At 48.0% G+C, this 19,110-nt stretch overlaps 3 protein-coding genes across 13 annotated transcripts in view; 1 reads left to right on the forward strand and 2 right to left on the reverse strand.

Annotated features, from left to right (window-relative positions):
* Positions 1–3,525, forward strand: part of FKBP15 (FKBP prolyl isomerase family member 15) — a 45,742-nt gene extending 42,217 nt beyond the window's left edge. For all 6 annotated transcript variants that reach the window (XM_019501031.2, XM_019501030.2, XM_006268286.4 and 3 more), the window contains 2 exons: positions 348–441; positions 1,055–3,525. In XM_019501031.2, coding sequence (XP_019356576.1) covers positions 348–441; positions 1,055–1,135 — 175 coding nt within the window. In that variant the 3' untranslated portion in view covers positions 1,136–3,525. The remainder of the gene's footprint in view (positions 1–347; positions 442–1,054) is intronic.
* A 5,287-nt stretch (positions 3,526–8,812) lies between these two features.
* On the reverse strand, positions 8,813–10,727 carry LOC109280238 (E3 ubiquitin-protein ligase TRIM23). The gene has a single exon (XM_019475738.1). It carries the CDS (start codon positions 10,314–10,316, stop codon positions 9,672–9,674), a length of 645 nt encoding a protein of 214 aa, XP_019331283.1. The 5' UTR covers positions 10,317–10,727; the 3' UTR covers positions 8,813–9,671.
* The window catches only part of LRSAM1 (leucine rich repeat and sterile alpha motif containing 1), a 55,692-nt gene continuing 47,105 nt past the window's right edge, over positions 10,524–19,110 (reverse strand). For all 6 annotated transcript variants that reach the window (XM_059715462.1, XM_059715460.1, XM_059715463.1 and 3 more), the window contains one exon: positions 10,524–10,612. The gene's annotated coding sequence lies outside the window, so the exon portion shown is untranslated. The remainder of the gene's footprint in view (positions 10,613–19,110) is intronic.

Raw genomic sequence — 19,110 nt, forward strand, 5'->3', positions numbered from 1 at the left:
AAAAGGTAGTGACTTAAATTCTAGTGCATCCCTGCAACCAGTATGATCATGGTCCTTTGTGAATGACTTCTAGACTGCTTCTAGCTGAATCAGTAGATTCCTTTGCCAACTTGGAAATAGCTAGTGGTTGTAAAGTTCTTTGATACCTGATCTTTATGGCTGCCTAGGTACCCTTTTACATTACTGCCATAGCCTCAATTAGTTTTCAGACATCAGTGGCCATGCAACTTGAGCTGAGGTTGCCTGAGTGCTGGGTCTAGAAGTTATTCTCAAGTGCAGACAAATCAATCTTGGCTTTCTGTTCCACCCTGAGAATTAGCTGCTTCTAATCCCTTAACTTCTTCTAGCCTCTTTGAGGACAACAGTGACTTGTTTAAAGCTGCAACCCATAAATCAGTAAAGCCTGGAGCTCTACCTGAAGAGGAAGATGAGGAAGAAGTGGTAAGAATTTATATTTGTTTCCTGTAACCATTGAAATGATTGAAACCATTCATCTTGTTCTTGGAAGAAGTTTCAAGGCATGAGGGATTCCTTTCTCTCTTCTTTTTCATTTTTTTTATAGTTCAGATTTTTGCTTTTGATGCACTTTGCATTTGTTAATCCAAATTAATTGTGTTGAGACCAGAGTTTGGGACTCAACTGGGAACTGTCCACACTTGAACCTGTGGACAGGTGTGTAAAGGATTAGCTGCATAGGCAAAAATAGCAACCCACAGCCTCCTGTTTCTTGGCTTGTCACCAAGAAAGTATTAAGATCACCAGGTTCAAAACTCTGGTGCTGTAACTGACTCCATTGAGGGGGTTCTGCTACAAGGAAGATTTAGGAGATGTTAAGGTCCCCTAGTTTTCTAGTGGGATTTCAGCCCCTCCCCATCTGATCTAACATCTTTGATCCACCATGCCATGTAGAGGAAGACAGTCAATTATGATGTTTCTTGGTGCTGCCTCCCAAAGTGTCTACAGTGACTCCTTTACACAGCCTTCTGGAAACTAGACCCTTTTGGGAACTGCTGAAAAGAAGTAACCTAACACTGCTTTCTGGTTGCTCTTCCAGAGTTTGAAAGGGTGCCCTCCCCCAACCCCACTCTTTGGGGATGATGATGACGACGATGATGACCTGGACTGGTTGGGATGAAAAGCTGAAAGATTTGAGAGGAGTCTGTGAACCTCCTTTTGGCATATGGCCTCTTCTTGAGCACACATTGCACTTACCAGCTGCTTATGCTTGAGATGGGAATAGACCAGACACTCTGTGTTGCAGACAGGATCTGTAAGCTAATGACTCTATTAGCACTGCTGGTCATTTGGTTCTGATCTCTGGCCTGATGAGCTCATCCATAGGCCAAGGCTAGCTGAAAGAGCCAACAAGTCTTACTGCATGTTCATATTGCTGTCCTATTGGTGTGAACCATTGATTTGTTTATTGTAACCTTTTTATACACAAGTATGAACTTTGTAAACAGGTTCAGAAAAGAAAGTCTGCAGAGGGTGTTTAAGAATAGGACAGAAAAGTCTCTGCTTCTCTCCCCAAATTGATATTAAACCTACAAATATTCCAAAGAGATCTATGGGCTGTCAGCCTAAATCCTTGATCACAGGCACTTTCCACTGGGTCTTCACAAACATGTTCACCAAACAGTTAGGTGCCAATTCAAAACTCATGAAATTAAAATATACTGATTCTGTAACCTGACTGCAAGCTACAGCTACCATGCATATGCCTTTCTGAAAACAGCAAGGAGTCAGAGGAATGCAAGCTTGAACTGTTGAACATTCAGAACGGTAGAACACAAACGGGTGCTGCTGAGCACAGGCTGTGCGCTGTTACAGCTCCGTTTAGCTTTAAAAGGCTGTGGTCTGAGTACTCTAAAGTAGCGCTCTAGAACAGAGATGTAACTTCTAGTAAATGTTTTATCAAAAGCTCCTCTTATGTGCTTACCATTTTAAGTTGAATCCTCTGCAGCTCCCCTACTAAAATAAGTGACAAGTGAAAGATTATGGCATGTCCCTGTGAGTCCAGAGTGGTATGAACTGAGTAATCCACAGTTCCCCATGTAGTGGGGCAGCATGCTGACTAACGGAAGGCAAAGCCTGAGATGGATCATCTTTCATCCCATTAGGCTTGAGCAGCATCGTTAATCTGTTCCCATCCCCAAGCAAAAGACCTGGCAGAAGAAAAGCCTTTTGTTTACCAAAACCAGGCCTCTGTTCTCCCAGTTCTGTGAAGTATTAAATTAATTTTGTGGCCAGTGTTGACTGCTAACCTCTTGCACATTGTGGTTTGTTAGTGGTGTGGCTGGATCTGTTGAGGCACACTTTTGCCACAATTGCCCCTTTTATCCTCATTGCAAAATGGTACTAGGAAGCCCTTGAGCCACACAACTCCTTGCTGTTGGCCCTTCCTCACAACCTCACCAAAGGTAACTGTCAACTCTGAACAGAGAAGTGTTAGCAAAATTTCTCCATTCACATGTGTGGGTCCTGCCTGTGATGCTGGTGAACCGGAGGAGTCTGTTCTTTTGCTGGGTTGCACTGGGAATTCAGCAGCAGCCATACAGCTACCATAATGTTAATGGACTCCTTGTCTAGACAGGAGGAGGGAGTTTACTGTGGGCAGTCAGTTGCCAGTCTCCTGTGCCTTTTTCTCTGCTGCTACAGGTGGCAGGATTGTAGCATAAATTAAGTGTTTAATGGTTAGGCTATAATGGTGTGTAATTTAACCTGGTTCACTCCAGATACCTTGGGTTATTGGAGCAGACTTTTTAAATCTAATTGAAACACAAAGAATGAAAAATGACTCGTCTTTTTACTTATCTGGGAAATTTTCAATCTTGTCCTGTTTCTACATGCTTTCACTTTCAGGTTCTGCACTAACCCCCTCCTTTAGTATTTTGAGTTTCAGATACTGTAGGGGAGAGAACAAATGCTTATAAAAACACATTTTCTCTTAAATTTTACAAATGGAATAGAAACTCTTTTTACACTGGTATTAGGTTCTGTGATCACTTGATATTTTTTCCCACAACTTCTTTGAGTCAGTTTGACCTGGAAGCATCCCAAGAAACACACTTTTTGTAAAATGCAGGTAATTTATGTAGTTCAAAATGTGATTGATAGCAATGTGATAAATTCTCATTGCTCTATTGAATAGAAATGTGACTAGTAGCCAAACTCTTCTAAAATTGTAGGACTGGCTGGTTTACAAACTTAATGTACTAAAATATAAATGTTTAGCACATAACTTAACTCAAAGTTAATACCTTGCTCTCAGCAAGAAAGTCCAATGTTGATGTACAGAAGAAATGTTTAGAGCCAGGTCATAATTTAGGACTTCCCTTGTATGGCTGTCACTGTGATGGCCTAAATGCATCTAAGTGTGGTCTTAGTCAGGTGTCTGTAGACACTGTCCCACTGTGGAAGCAGCACTAACTAACACATGCCATGTCTTTGATAAACCCTGAAGATTTGCATTGCATTTCTTGGAAAAATAAAGTGCAATTAAATAATTATGTTTCCCAATCTCAATGGCTCCACTTTGACTTGTTGCTGATGTATGTAGATGCTGGTAAATATTGCTTAGTCATGAATCAAACCAACTTCACTCGTTCTTTTTATATATATATATCTTCTTGGAGAAATGGGCTCCTTTTTCAGGAAGCTGCTACAAAACTGGAACCTACCCAGTTGTATCCAGAGTAGAGAAGTGACACAGTTGCTGTAATAGTTTATGGAAAGTCTGCTGAGCTTAACAGTATCGTTTCTTATCTTAACATGCTGAGTTCTAGAAGTTAAGGCATATGGCACCTTCCTGCCTCCAGCTCCCCAGCCCCATTCACAGAATACAAGAAGAGCTGGTGCTACAACTATTCCTTAGTCACCCTTTGCTCATTCCCAGTGAGAGCAGAATGTAAACTAATATCACCATGGGAAATTCACTGAGCCCTCCACTCCTGCTATATCTACACTGGGTTAGTGAATTTAGTCAATGGAAAGAGTTTTTAAAAGACAAGCTGTTTTAAAAAAAAAAAATTAAATAATAAAATTATCTTCAAGGCTGCTTTTTTTTTTCCTTTTTTTTTTTTTTTGGCCTAGCAGTTACAAAAGAGAGAGACCTCTCCCAAAGGGTGTGACCATAGATGTCCTGACAAAAGTGAGTTGAGTGCCCCTGTGGGTGCAAGGCATTAAACCTAAGACACTCCCCACCAGCCTATAACTGACCCTCCAGCCTCCTTTGGAAGCAAGGTGTCTGCATCCTGGGGAAAAGGATGTCTCCTTCTAGTTGCACTACCTGAACTTAAGTCAAGCTGTTCTTCAAAAGGATTTTAATTATGACTGTAAAAAGTGTTCAAGGTGGCTGTCTGGATGCAAAATCCTGGTGGAGGCAAGATAGGTGGGCTTTTAACACCCTGTAGCTAGCTGAGGCCAATCTTGGGGAGGAGGGCTTCAGAGTTTCACATTTCTGTAGTAAAGACTCCAACTGAACTATCTATTTAGGAATCTAGGTCTTAAGAGTCCATTTCTGGCTGTGATATTTTGAGATTAGTTCAGTTGCTGTGCTCTTTCAGTCTTATTTGTGAGACTTGCATGGGTGTAACTAAGACTATTGGCAGTATATCTGATTGATTGCCTCAGTACAAACTCTGTGTGTGGAGGCTTCATAACTCACTTAAGATGAGCAATTTAGTATGTGATGCTAAACTGTATTTTAAACTAAGTAAGCACATCTCTGTTGTGGGTTTGCACTTGACTTGAAATCACTAGTTCATGTTTGTGGCAAAAATTTTACATCACTAACAGATGTCTTTTTTTTTCCCCTTTCTGTACCGTAAGAGAAATGAAAAGAGCTTGGAGGTTGCTGCATGAAAAGTACTAAACAGCTGTTTGAGGAAAAGGACTGGATCTCTTTTTTTCATTTTTCAGAAAACTTACAGCAAAAAGTCAGTATGAAATCCTGCTAAATTAAAAGTTCTTTAGGATCTGAATTGGACAGTTCTAGTACAGGTTGTCATTTGATTGATCGAGTTACATTTTTTTTGGGGGGGGGGGGGGATGTTATTATTTCCTTAAGAATCACTCAACAATAGACCGTAATCTTTTTTTCTTTTTTTTCCCCCTACAGAAAATATATTCTTATTTAAATCATTTTTCTGACTGGATCATTTTTTAATGTGGAAAAGCCCTGAGATTAGTCTCCCAGATACTCACCTTTTTGCAAATCTGTGATTACAGTAGTCTTCTTGGCCCAGAAACTGTGCCTTGGCCAGAGGTTATTCAGGCTTGGTTTATTTAGGTATGGTGCCTTCAAGAGGGGAGAAACTAATTGGGTGGATAAATCTGAGTTTCAGGTTCTTGTCTCCTACAGGGTGAAAAGGTGAGTGTCTTCTGGAGAACAGTGACCTGAGCTGAAGCAGAGTCAACAGGCTCTGAAGAATGAGGAGGACACCCACACAGGTTAGCTGTGCTCAGAGCTGTGACTGCTGCAGAGCCCTAGATGCTACCTGTACATAGTCTATTTCCAACTACCACCTGGCTGAGCCACGTGGGTGGTAGCCTCTGGGCCTGAGGCTGCCAGGTGGGCTTTGCTGAGGTCAGAAGTGTCATGTCCTGCAGTTGCCCAGAGTGAACTTCACTACAGGCAGATAGTGCATTACTATCAGCACTGGTCATGTTGCAAAGGGAGTGCACTCAGAGCTGTGACAAAATACTGACCCTTCCTTGCTTTAATCAGGTTCTTTCCATTCCTTCTGCCTTTTCCCTCTGCAGGGCTCAACTTCACTTGATCTTGTTTACCAAGAAGCTGAAATTTCCTTAGTTTTTCCTTCTTTTGGAGAGCCCTGCCAACAGTGGTGGGGGCTGCCTGCTAATGGAGGTGTAGCAAAGACACTTCAATCCTGTGCACACCTTCATTGTGGAACCATTTCCCTTTCTAAAAACGGGGGAAACTTGTTTTGGGAGGTACAGTGAGTTTCCCCTGGCAGTGCAGCAGGTTCAAGCTGGTAGCTCTGTGCTGGCCTGGGTTTCCCTAGCTCCCATAGCTGAGTTCCTGCAGAAGGTAGTAGGAAGACCTTAGTCATTATGAGCCCTACATCACAGCAGCTGCAAAAGGGGTCTCTATTCTAGTCTTGTCTCCAGGAGTGGTATTTGCCTTGGATGGTACTGTGGCAGTTAGGGGTTGTTTGTCACCCAGTCAGATCCATCCACCACTGGGCAGGTTTGTTAGAGCCAGATGAAGGTTGTATTGGGGAGGTAGTACATCCCCACTTTGCTGTAAGTGTACCGATAGTGCTATACCGGTAGAGCTCACTTAATACAACAGTCATAACCTATCCATTTGGAAACATGGATGAAGCTGCAGGTATGGCATGCAGATGGGGTTTAGGGCTTACCTGGGATAATAATTGCTGTCTGCCTGAGACAGGCTGAGTGGTGGCTTGCACAGACCTGGGGGACAGAAGTGGGTCTATTCAAGGCTCTGCATGCTATTTGTGAGACGGACCCTCCTCCCCCCTTGGGCAAATATGTGAGCTCCATCAATGTGTGAGCAAGCCAGCTCCTTGCCCTGTGCTATGAATCTAAGTGCCTTCACACTTGGCTTTGGGAAATGCCTGACCAGAGGGCAGCAGTTTAAAAGCTAAACTATTTCACTCTGCTATGTTCTCTTCCCCCCACCCCCCTCCGTCTGCTTGCTCTCTCTCTACAAGGATGCTCTTATGGGCTTTCCCTTCAATGCATCTTGAGTCCATTTTTCTGGGTCCTGAGGACCTAGGCTGTCCCTAGTAGGGGTTACAGCCATCTTCCCACCTAGTTTGCAGCACAGATGTCTCAGATTTCACCGGTGAAAGGCTTTGTGTGATGATCACAGGCAGCCCTAACTGGAGAGTGACACAAGGAAAGCACACCATCCTTTGCTTTGTTTTGCACACAATCAGTGTTTTGGCTGTCCTGGGAGGTCCCTCCAAGGGGCCATTTGAGCTCCACCCCAGCCCTGCTTGCAGAGGCCTCCCTACTATTATGGGGGCTGGGTAAGGAGGTGAACGGGGGCGGTTCAGAGCTGCTGCTGTTGGCCTCACCATTAACACTTCTTCATCCACACCAGTGTTGTTTCATTTGACTTGCTCTCAGCCCTCTTATGCCCAACCTTTAGACCAGCTGTGTGAGAAGTCCCCCTTGGAGAAGGGCTCTCCTGGGGGAGCCAGTGCCTCCACCAGAGTGGTGGGCTGCCGAGCAAAGCACACTCCCCTCCAACACTGCTTGAACTTCAGGGACTACGAATCAAAACAGTTCAAGATTTGAAGGGCTGAGAAGCTCTCAGCCACCCTCCACTCTCCTCTGGTGAGCTTGGTTTTCACTTAATGCCTAAGACGATGCTTTTTAAGTTCCCAACTACCTGTTAACATTTTCTCTCCAACTACTTTTCCCCACAGTTATTTTCAAATGGGCCTAATAATCACACCAGCCCTATTAATAGAGGCTGGTGTCTCAGCTGAACTGCTCTTGTTCACACACACCTGGCAGGAAAACCTGGCCCTCAACCCATCAAAACCTTGAACAAACCCATCTAATGTGAATGAGGGCTTGAGTTCCCATTAATCTGATCCAAGTGCTTGACAGCCTAATGGGAGGAGGGGGCCTTCAGAGGTTTTTAAGGTATTTGGGCTACCAGTGGGCTTTCCAAAGACCTTTTCATTTCACTCAAGATTTTTTTTTTTTACATTAGGGTTCATTCATTGTGCATTGCCTGAAGCTAGTTAAGTGCTTGTAAAGAAAGGTGTGGACTCCATAACTAGACTTGGAGGAAGCCTCCACAAATGTGTTACTTTGTGTAAATTAAAAGCTAATCAGGGAACTGCAGGTAACAAATCTCCATCCTAGACATTAGCTGTGACTTCAGCCCCTTACAGGAGCAGCTCTGCTGCCCTTCCTTGTAGATGCTGTTCCCATCAAAGGCCTTCATGGCACTCTCATCCCCTTGCTCTTTTCCCTGTGGGCTTAGCCAGGCCTCCAGCTGGGTTCACTCCCCCCCTAGTGCTTCCTCACTCTCCAAGAGCTAGGCTGGGTACTCTCACCTCAAGGACCCTGAGATCCCACCCTAACTCCTGCTGGCTGTGCTTGCCCCTGAGAGCACCCATTCCACGCTCGTGGGATGCTGCCCATGCTGTCCGCGTGCACACACCCCTCCCCCCAGTGGAAGGATGATGCTGTGGCTCAAGCTGAAGAAGGCAACACTACTGTCACCCCTTAATGCCAGGACCTGGACTAGACAAGGGAACTCTGGAGCCTGCTCCCCCACTACTGAAAGGCCTGCAAATAGCTAACAAGTGAATACAGCTTGAGTGTTGGGCCAGGCACTGCTGTGGGACTCAGCCCCATGGCGATGACATGGTGGCTGCTGCCTTCCTTCTTGAGGAGGAACTGCCAACAGCGCAGACTCTGACTTACAAGGATTTGCACTGAGTTGGGACCCAGGGTGATGTGAAGTGGAGCAACATCATTATCCCAGTTCTATAGCAGGGGAAACTGAGGCACAGAGTGATTCACCCGAGAAGGTTCAGGGAGCTTACAGCAGAGCTGGGACCAAGACCCAGCTGGATGGGGTGGCAGCTGCCCATAGGAGACAGCCGAGGAAAGCTGCTTTTGAGCCTCCAGAGTTGCGTTCTTGCAGCCTGATGCGCTGCTTTTCAGTTCCAGCTCCCGGGGATGTGGAGTTAAGCAAGACTCTTGGCTTTCAGTTGCAAAGAAAGGTTTTAGTCCTTGTACTTGCCTGAAAAGCTAACCCAAGCACGGCATGAAGGCACAGAAACCAGACGGCAAAGAAAAAACAATATATGGTTTATTATTTTGTTTTAAGCTTATGCTTTAGGAGGCCCAAACCTTGGTGTTTGGACCTGTGCAGCTGGCACTACTGACACTGCAAAGAGGAGACAAAGCTAGCTGGGCAAGCAATTTCCCCCACACAAGCTCTCCCAAAGGTGTTTCAGATGAGCAGAAGCCTTGCCACTCACAGGGGAGCAGCTGGCCATTTGGTAAAATCCACGTGGGATAGAACAGATTACCATAGGCCCTACCCTTGAGTGTATGACCCTTTTCACAAGAGGCCTGTCATGCTGAGTAGCTTGGTTTTGGGGTCGAGCTGGGAACATCTGCCCAATTTGATCTTTTCTCTGCTTTTCTCACAACTTGCCCTCCCACCACTTCCCATACAATGCAGCCAGGGCATTCAGTCCTACAGAGCTCATTAGCCTGACCCCATATCCAACCAACTCAGCCATGGTAAAGTACAGTGTGGTGCTTCCTGCACATGGAAGCAAATACTATCTCCAAACACTCATGGACTAGAAAGCAACCCAGAAACCAAGCCCTATTTCCCCAAAGGCTCATGTCATTAGCCAGCTGCCATGGCTGAAGGCAGAATATGGCCCTTCTGCCCCCAGTGAAGCCCCTGTAACAGCCTCAGGACCAGTGGACACCACTTGCATGGCTCAATGAGTCTTTATCAGGGGGAGGGCAGCTCAGATGTGCAGAAGCAGCATCCAGGCTCCTGCAGGATTCACATGTCCCAACACAGTCAATCCATCCGGAAAGACCCGTCCCTGCAGCTTAAACCCCAGTCTGTGCTTTCCTCAAGCCCACTGAGTTAGGCTCATCCTTGGTCCACCTCCCAAAGTCCTTGCCTACTTGAGAAAGACGAGCATGAAGAAGATGGACACAATGAGGATGATGATGCCCACAGCGAAGCACAGGCGTAGATTCTCCACTGAGGAGATGGGTGGCTGAATGTCCACAGGTGTCACCCGGCTCGGGAGCCCCACCACAAAGGTGTTCTGCATCTCCTGCATGTGGAACCCATGCCAGGCCCCAGGGCTGGCTGGAACCCGGATGGCGTTTGGAGGGACCGTGCTGCTGACAGTGAAGATGGATGAGTGGGTCACGTAGTTAAAGTCCATGTCCAGGGACAGCGTGGAGTCACTCAAGGAACATTCAGAAGCACTGGGGGGTTCCTCCTCCTCCTCTTCCTCCTCCTGGGCCTTGTGCTCGGCTGCCAAGACACCAGAGGCGGGCAGGCTGCTCTGGGCTGACGTCTCCCGCAGGATGTCCTCGTCATTCTTCAGAGCCTGCAGCCCCTGCTCTGGCACCAGCGTCACTGTTCTGCAGAAGGGGCAGCTGATGAAGGAGAAGGCCCTGTTGTGGCAGACCAGCTTCCGGAGGCAGGAGAGGCAAAGGGAGTGATGGCACAAAAGCAGCTTGGGCACCCGCCACCTAGAAGGCACCCTGTAGGCTTCATAGCAAATCCCACATTCTCTGGCGTGCACATCCATCAAGACGGCAGTTGGGGGGGGCACTTAGTTCTCACAGACCAGGCTCTTGCACCTGGCCCTGGGAAGCAGAGGGGTTTCTACCTATGCTCTAGGTCCAGCCTCTCCTAACACCCATCGCTGTGACTTCAGGCTGCTGTAGGAGCTATGTTCAACTCAGCTTCCCCACTGGAGGAAATGGGCATCAAAAGAAGTTCATCCAAATGACACAGGAGTTGAAATTGGCCAGTAACAAAATCCAGTTGTGCAGGCTCTTTCTGTCCTCAGGTCTGAGCAGGCCTCTTGCCTTGGCTTTCCTGCTGTAGAAAAAACAGATTGTCAAGGGGCAAATGGACATACCCAACACTCCCCAGGCACAACATGGGCTCAGCTTCTCCTTGCGATGATCAGACAGCCAGACTTTGTAGTGAGTGGACAGACCTGGAAGGAAAGGCCAGGGCATGCTCTGAGCCCCTGCTTTTGAAGCAGTCAGCCTTGCTGGCTGCTGAACTGTAGTCACTGAGTAACAGGCCAGTACTGAGTTAGATGAATCACTTGCTGCCAGGCACTGTTTGCGCTGAGATAAAGCCAATGACTGTGAGTGGCTGGTGGCTATGTTAGGGAGGCTACACCCGGCCTGAACTTTAATCACTAATTGATGATCTGTGAAGAGCAGGCCATGGCATGCTCGCATTCTTTCCCCTCCTTAGCAGGGGCTGGAGGGGGCTGCAGTGAAGCATGCAGCACCAGGACACTTGGGGAGAGCACCCAAGGCTCAGCACAGCCTGAGAACGCTGCCACAAACCTCCCTGCTTGTAAACCTCCAAATGCTGCCACAGACCCCCCTGCAAGCCCTGGCCAAACAAAAGCAGAGAGTGTACTTAGCTGTGTTAGTCTGAAGTCATAGAATCGGAGAATCATAGAAAGTTAGGGTTGGAAGGGACCTCAGGAGGTCATCTAGCCCAACCCCCTGCTCAAAGCAGGACCCCTCCTCAAAGGGACTTCAGGAGGTCATCTAGGCCAACCCCTGCTCAAGTCAGGCAGAAGGCAGGGTAGATATTCACTTTACAGAGTAACTAAATCAGAGACGTAAGCTTTTGTGACCCCCAAGAAATAGGGGTTTCTGCACCTCTGCTAACCAGCCCGCACGCCCTTGCTGTCAGTGTGGCACAAATGACACCTGGCTGGTGCTGTGGCCCCAGGATATTCCCCATCAGTGCATTCCCTTGCTCCCTCTTTTTCTGTTTTTCTGGCCTTTGGCTCAGGGTGGAACTTGGCCCAGGGCTGAGGGATTGCCACCCATTAATAAATGAGAACCACAAGCAAGTTCCTGTTCTGCCACACACACATGCCCAGGAACACTTTGGAAAACTATTTTTAGTCACTGCCCAGAGTACTGAGGCAAGGGTTGGGGCAGAGAGTGCAGGTGGTGCATCACACAAGCCGGCCATTTGTTCAATAGTCCAGAAGTTTAATTCCAGCTGACCCCAAGCCCGGTTCTCAGTAACATGGGAGGGGGTCCTCTTGTCCTGCCACTCTCCTTTCTGCAGCCATGACAGCCACAGCTGAAGGGCTGAGCCAAGCTGCCCGTCCAGGCAGGAACAGAAGAAAGCAAGGACACTGCTTCCAATCTGTGGGTATTGCCACCCATGCTCCCCAACCAGACATCACACCCTCCTCCCTCGAAGAGTGACTGGTAGAGTGAAGGTAACTTGGGGAATATCTGCTGACCCTGAAATGGAACCACTTGTGATGGGGGGTCAAACTCCCTTTTGCTGGAGAATGGGAATGGCCTGGTCCCATACTCCATCCTCACACCCACATGAGCCCCGTCATACCCACATGGCAAAACCTATCTCCCTTGCCTACTACTTTAGGTCTATACTAACCCAAGGGTTTCAGAGCACATCCATGGCAGAGTGCCACGGGTCGGGCCTGATGACTCAGCCATGGGGTCGGCAATGTTTTGGGACAGTGCCAAAAACAGCTGCAGCCTCAACTTGTAAGAAGTTGGCATGCGAGTGGTAGAGGGCAGGGGAGCCACCAGGGGCTCAGTCCTTGTCACGGCTGCACAGCCCTGACCCCTTCCCTGCCATCTGCCCCGAGGCACATATGCCAAGCAAAACGCCTTTGCATGACACACTCTGGCACCCATGCCAGGGGTTGCCTACCCTTGACTCTCAGCCCCCAAGTGACTTTCAATGTGATTAGGGGCTCAGTCTGGATCCCACAGTGAAGGATTGCTGTGTCCAGCTGAGACCCCAGTGCAGGACCAGCATTCCCCTGCCATGCACAGGGCATGCACATCCCAGCTGTCCTGCCAAAGTTTGCCCCTCGCTGCCTGGGGTGAGGGGGAGCACAGAGCCCTCTTCACCCCCATGTTGGGTGTGTGTTCTGCAGCTGGGCAGCCTGCTCCCTGAGACCCTGGCTGGGTATCTGCAGAGAACAAACAGAGCAAGTCTCTGAGATAGCCCAGGCCTTACCCCCACTGTTTACCCTCAGGCCTGTTGTTGACAGGGGATGTTGAAATCAGACTTTTCCTCCTCACCCATCCTTGAGCTGTGAGACAAAGCATTGACATGACAAACAGCCCTACGTGTTGCAGGGCAGGCAGGGTGTCAGGCAGGCAGCCCTGTGCATGCAGGCCCTTAGTGTTGCTCTGACCCTCACCGCCACCCACACAAAGTTCCCTTCAGTACGTATCTATGAAGGAACAGAACGGACCTGGACGGACTTGATGTCAACCCAGCATACTGGGGTGGAAGGGTAACGCAGCTTAGCCCTGCAGCACCACTCTACTCAGCCCAGCACCTCCATTAGAAGACAGGAAAGGTGGCACTTGGAAGTCAGTGAATACTGGGTTTACCTCTACCAGGGTGGCTCTGATTCACCACTCCTGTTCCTATTGTGTTTAATGGTATGAATACAACCATTTTTACCATAGGACTTCTCCATCTTGAGGTTATTTATTGGCTTTATTTATTAACATTAACACAGGAGGACACTCACTGATCATTAACTATTTTCTACGCAAACCCTGCACTGAACCCACCTAATTTGCTGCTTCATTAGTAAACCTGATTTTACCACCATACCAAGTGCTTCCTGACTGCAGCATCACTCTTATAATACACTAGGTAATTTATCTTCATAAATACTCCCTCTATTATATCCATCATTTTACAGCTGGGGCAGAAAGCCAAGAGCAACAAGGGCCAAAACTTTCTAAAATAGCCTCTAATTTCAGGTGCTCAGCTTGAGACAGCCTGTGTTTTCCAGAATACTTCACATGTTCATACATTCATAGCAGGACTCCAATCAACTCCTATTGCTGCTGAAAGCACCTAGATCTACGGCAAATTAGGCAGGGCACCTAGAAAGTGCATTGAACTATTAGTGATCAGCTGTGCAACGTTTAGTGTAACAGGTTGCAGCATCAAGCAGGGACTTGGGACAGAGGCAGGGACAGAATCCAGTGTTCCTGTGTGACATCTTATTGAACCCTGAGACCTGCTCTTGCCAACCCCTTTATCATTAATTGCCCCCTTCCAATTTTTGTATCAAGTAAAGTAGAAGCAAAGAGATAAAGAGGACACAACAACCCTAATTCATTTGCAAAGCCAGTCCGTCCTTGTGCTCAGTGAGGCACGGTTCCTGGGTAAAATAGTCTTCGTGGAAAGACTGCACACAATGCTTATGCCCAGGCAACCTCAATCCTGGCTTTTCCACATTTCCTAACTTTTAGGAAACCTCCTGACCTGGAGGGGATTTGAGGTATTTTTGTACAGCAAATGTCCAAACTAGCAGATTTAGGAATAAGAACTTTTACCAGGCAGAATCATATTAACCTCCACTTGTCCCATCAGCCAGGGTTCAGACATGACAGGCCTCTACTACGTGAGCTACTAGAGTGACCAATAGCAACAGAAGGATCGTACCCTCTCTGTAGACAATCTTACTGAAGGAGATTGAGACACACTTCATTTGTGGGTTCACAGGTATTTGCTGAGCAGAGAATAGGGCAAGAGAATAGGCCTTATGAAGGCTGAGAGCCATGGGACTTTCCAGCCTGGAAAAGCGCAGGCTCAGGGGTGACCTGGTGGCAGCCTATAAGGGTGTGCATCAGGATTTGGGGGAACATCTGTTCACCAGAGCACCCCAAGGGACAAGGACCAATAGTCACAAACTCCTCTGAGACTGTTTTAGGCTGGACATAAGGAAATCTTCTTTACTGTCTGAGCCCTCAGGGCCTGGAATAGACTCCCTCCAGAGGTGGTGCAAGCACCTATTCTGGACTCTTTTAAGAACCATTTGGACACTTATCTTGCTGGGATCCTTTGACCCTAGCTGACATCCTGCCCCTGGGGCAGGGCTGGACCTGCTGATCTTCCGAGGTTCCTTGCAGCCCTAATGTGTATAAAATCTATGAATGCAGAGACCAGGATTCCCAGGGTCCATTCCAGGAAGTTATAGATCCTTCTACCCCAGTTGGCTCCCATCTGTCCCCGTTCTTCAATATTTCCTATCCAGCTCTCTTTTTGCTCTTGACCTTTCCACTGTGCTCCCATCCAACCACCTCTACTGCCGGTCTCCTGCCCCTTTCCTTTCTGAAACCATAAAGCTCTCCAACTCTTCCCCAGTTCTTGGCAACCTCCCTACTCTTCCCCAGTTCTTACCCTCATATCCCACTTGCTCCCATGCTCCATCCCCTTTTTCCGTAAACTCCTTCCCACTTTTCCCAAAAGATTGTGTGCGCTACTGCAGCTGTAAGATTTATTTTAATATGGACAAAAGGATATCTGAAACATATTTCTTAATCTAATTTTGAGAGTTAACTGAACCATCTTAATTAAAGTTCCCTCCCCCCAACCCACATACATTCAGTCTGAGCCAGACAACCTCTATGGAAAATTATATCCCAAAAATGTTATAATTTGGTGAAGTTATAAACAACTGAAACAAAGGACTTCTAATAGGAAAAGTCAGGCAATTTATGCAATCCTATCAGTGCCAAAGACCATAGCGGGAGGAGGCTTTGGGAGGGGAGAGGGACTGACTAGACCCCAATGTAAACTTGCTTTGTTTGCAAATAGAGTTATCATCAGTTTCCTAGTCATTAGCCTTGAAAATTCCTCCCTGGATCCGAGGACCAAGCCAGGCTGTCTCTCTGCTCAGGCATGAGGCACAGACAAGAGAGAATCAGCTTTACTAAGGTGTAGGTTTTAGCCGTGTTGGTTTAAGGACATAGGCAGACAAGGTTCTTTGGGTAAATCTATCTTTTATTAGACAAACTCAAACCGTTGGAAAAATTCTTCTTAGCAAGCTTTCGGGTATAAATAGCCTTCGTCAGGCTGAGGAAGCATCTGCAGTTGGTCTTCCTGGATGGAAGGAATTCCAGCCCTAAACTTCTGTGAATAGTAAAGAAGCCAGAGGCTGGTATGCATGCAAAAAAGCCAGTCACTGAAGATGTAAATTGAGGACTTCTCAATAAATGGTAGATTACTAGACCAGCCCAGGACCCCTGGGCAGAGTGTGCTCAGCCAGGCTGATGGGATGGGGCTGTGGGCAGGCAGGGAGCAGCATCCAGGAATGGGACAGGGGAGCAGGGCTGGGATCATGAAGTGGTGACAGCTTGGGTCCAGGGCCCAGGGCAGAGTTGAGATCCATTCCCCACTTGCTTCTGCTCATGGAACTGGCACCCACTGCAGGTGTGTGTGGAGAGTGGATCGCAGCTCTGCCCTCTATCCCCATGCTGTCACTGCCCCACAATCCTGGCCCTGGCCCCAGCCCTGCCCTTCCTGCTCCCAGACGCTGCTTCCTGCCTGCCCACGGCCCCATCCCATCTACCTGGCTAAGCATGCCCTGCCTGCGGGTGTCCTGTGCCAGTTTCCATAGAGAACCTGCCTGCACCATCCAACAACCCCAGCAGTGGGTGCATGGTGGATGGGCCAGGGTGCCAGGTCCAGCTGCATATGTGCCATGGCTTGGGCTGCCCCCCCACACCTGGGCTGGGTGGGGCCAAAGGAGCTGCCATGGGCTAGATAAAATCCCTTGGTGGGCCACATCTGACCGGCAGGCCCTATTTTGCTCACACCTGGTCAAGACCTACAGGGAGATTTGGTTAAGTTCTGGTGTCTACACTTAAAAACAAGAGTTTACAAAACTGGAAAGGGTTCAGAAGAAAGACACCAGAAATTTTTGTGGGCTAGAAATCTGCTTAATAGAAAGAGACTAAGATCTATTTAGTTTATCAGAGAAAAGGTCAAGAGGTAATTCAACTGAAGTACCCTCCACAGAAATCTGACAACTGAGAGTCTACGAGCTAGCAGGTAAGAGCAAAGCAAGCAAAAATAGCTGGACACTGACATTGCAAAATTCACATTGAAAACAGGATGCAAAATTCATAGCTTTGCAGGGCAGACTTTCCATCACTTGGAAACGATAAATCAAGGCTGGATATCTTTCTAGAAGACTTACTCTATTAAGAGCTTCAGGCTGAACACAGGACTCTTTGGCAGGGGAAAGGGGTCCTCTATTAAGGACTTTCTGTGTAATACAAGAGGTCTGACTTGATGATCACAAAAGCCCCATCTGGCCTTCCTATTTGTGCCAGACAGCAGAGCTGCTGAGTAAACGGGGACCATTTTTACACACTCTTCCAAAAGGAACTGTGCTTTGAGAGGGTCAATTCCAGCCAATTTATGGCCAAGGCTAGCTAGAGAAGGACAGTTAGAGGCATTAGGGGCAGTCTGGGCACAGCCGAGCACTGAGGGACCCTCAAGGAAGAGAAGTTCAGAGGCTGCAGAGGAAGTTTTATATGTTGACCACACAAGCCACTTTCTCTGGTTCATGTGGCTGGAGCTGGATACTCAGGGAGTGCAAGGTGGATTTGGCTTGTATGACCAGCACAGCCACTCCCAAAGCTACACGTCCCCCAGCTGATGCTAGCAATACCCATAGCCTTAGCCATCCCTCCCCCTGCCACAGATAGAAAAGGGAGCAATGTCAGACACCATTTTGTTCCCGTTCATTTTCATACTTTATTTTCTTCCAGGAATACGAGACAAACATGGACAAACAAAAAATGTCAGAAACAAGAATTCACTCAGCAGTTCCTAGTTAGAGACATTCCAGTAATTCACTCCCCATGGCCAGAGGAGACTGGGAATCGCTACCTCCTGGCTTGGGATTTTCCACAAACCTTTGGCTTTGGGCTTGTTTACGGGCAAGCAGTGGACCTTGCCTCAAGGTTCAGTCATTCATTACCTCTCTCTTTGGCATAGCCCTGAGATGTAGTGAGGCAGCACGACAAATGCACAGGATTCAGCCTTCAGCACCAGTCAGGGCATTACCCCTGAAGTGAGTAGTGCTGGGAGAACACAGACATGGTAGCCTCAGGATGGAACTTGATAGTTACAGGATATGGACTAAGTAGTGAAGCAAGGCTTTTTGCAAACACAGCAACAAGAGCCAACTGGACAAACTACCAAGTCTCCAGTACACAATTGCACATAAAAGCTGGAGAGAGAAGCAAGTCTTGGTGGTGGTGCCTGCCCACCAGCTGCCCTCCAGCACTCCCATCCCTAAGAGTCCTGCAGTTCACAACCTACCCTGGCCCATCAGAAGCTGAGCTGCACGGGCACTCCTTTCCTCGCAGATAAATTATTAGACTGTAAGATGTGTCATGCTGCTGGGCTACTTCTAACATCTGAGCTAGTTTGGGATTTCTGCAATGCACTGTAGTCTAGAACAGGGGTTGCCAACTGGGGGTACGCATACCCCTAGGGGTACTTGGAAAGGTCCAAAGGGTGTGTGTGGGCAGGCGAGGATGGAGCATTGCCTCCCACCACCTCGCACTGCCACCTCCCAGAAGCAGGGTCAGGGGTGGGGGAGGGTGGTCCAAGGGCAGCAGCACCCGTCTGTGGGCAGCACAGGTGCCGCCTGACCTGCCAGACATGGGGCGGGGAGCTCAACCACCACCCCATGCTGCTGCCACCCACCACCCCACAGTACTACTGTGCACCGCTTTCCCACGGCTGGTCACACATGCAGCTCTGCAAGCTGCTGATGGGCGGCTCGTGATTTAACGGGTGTGAAGCCCATCATCAGCCCATGAAGCCACGTGTGGTGGGTGGCTGCAGCATGCAAGGCCCTGGCCCGGCTCCCCCCCCCCCACTCTGTGTCTGGCCACTGCCACCAGAAAGAGTACTTTTTTTAAAAGGTTGAAAATCCCTGCTGTACAACATACCCAGCTCCTCAGACCTTGGGGAATGAAAACCCAGTACAGGAAAGTTAAATCCAGGCTTGCTATAGATCCACCATTGTGTGCAAAGCCATCAGTGAATGCACATCTGCGACAGCCACACAAAATGCTTCCAGTGCTTCAGTGTTCTCATCCATGTGGATATCTCATCCATGTGGATATTCTGTACTCTGCATGGACAGGGAAAGGGGAACTCTCTGAAGGAGTGGCTAAATATGGGGCTAGTTAACCCTCCATTTAACTGGCTTGACAGCCTTGAAGGGGAGAGCCTGACTCAGATTCAAAACGTATGGGTAAGTTGAACCAAGACAGCAGATAAAAGGGCTGGTATCCAGTGGGGCTGCACCAGTGCCACAGGGAGAAAGTCTGTACATGCTGCCCTCCTTCCCTTAAACCCTAACTGGTTCCCAGTTGTACATGCTCAGGGGACCTTTAAAAAAGGACCTCAGAAAAGAACACATCAAAGACCCTTACCAGGACAGAGCTACAGACAAGCCTGATCCTTTATGCAAAGGCAGGGATGGCTCTGAAGTTATTTTCTGCCTGAACTTAAAG

Source organism: Alligator mississippiensis, chromosome 12, assembly GCF_030867095.1.
Source record: "Alligator mississippiensis isolate rAllMis1 chromosome 12, rAllMis1, whole genome shotgun sequence".
In the NCBI taxonomy this organism is placed as follows: Eukaryota; Metazoa; Chordata; order Crocodylia; family Alligatoridae; genus Alligator; species Alligator mississippiensis.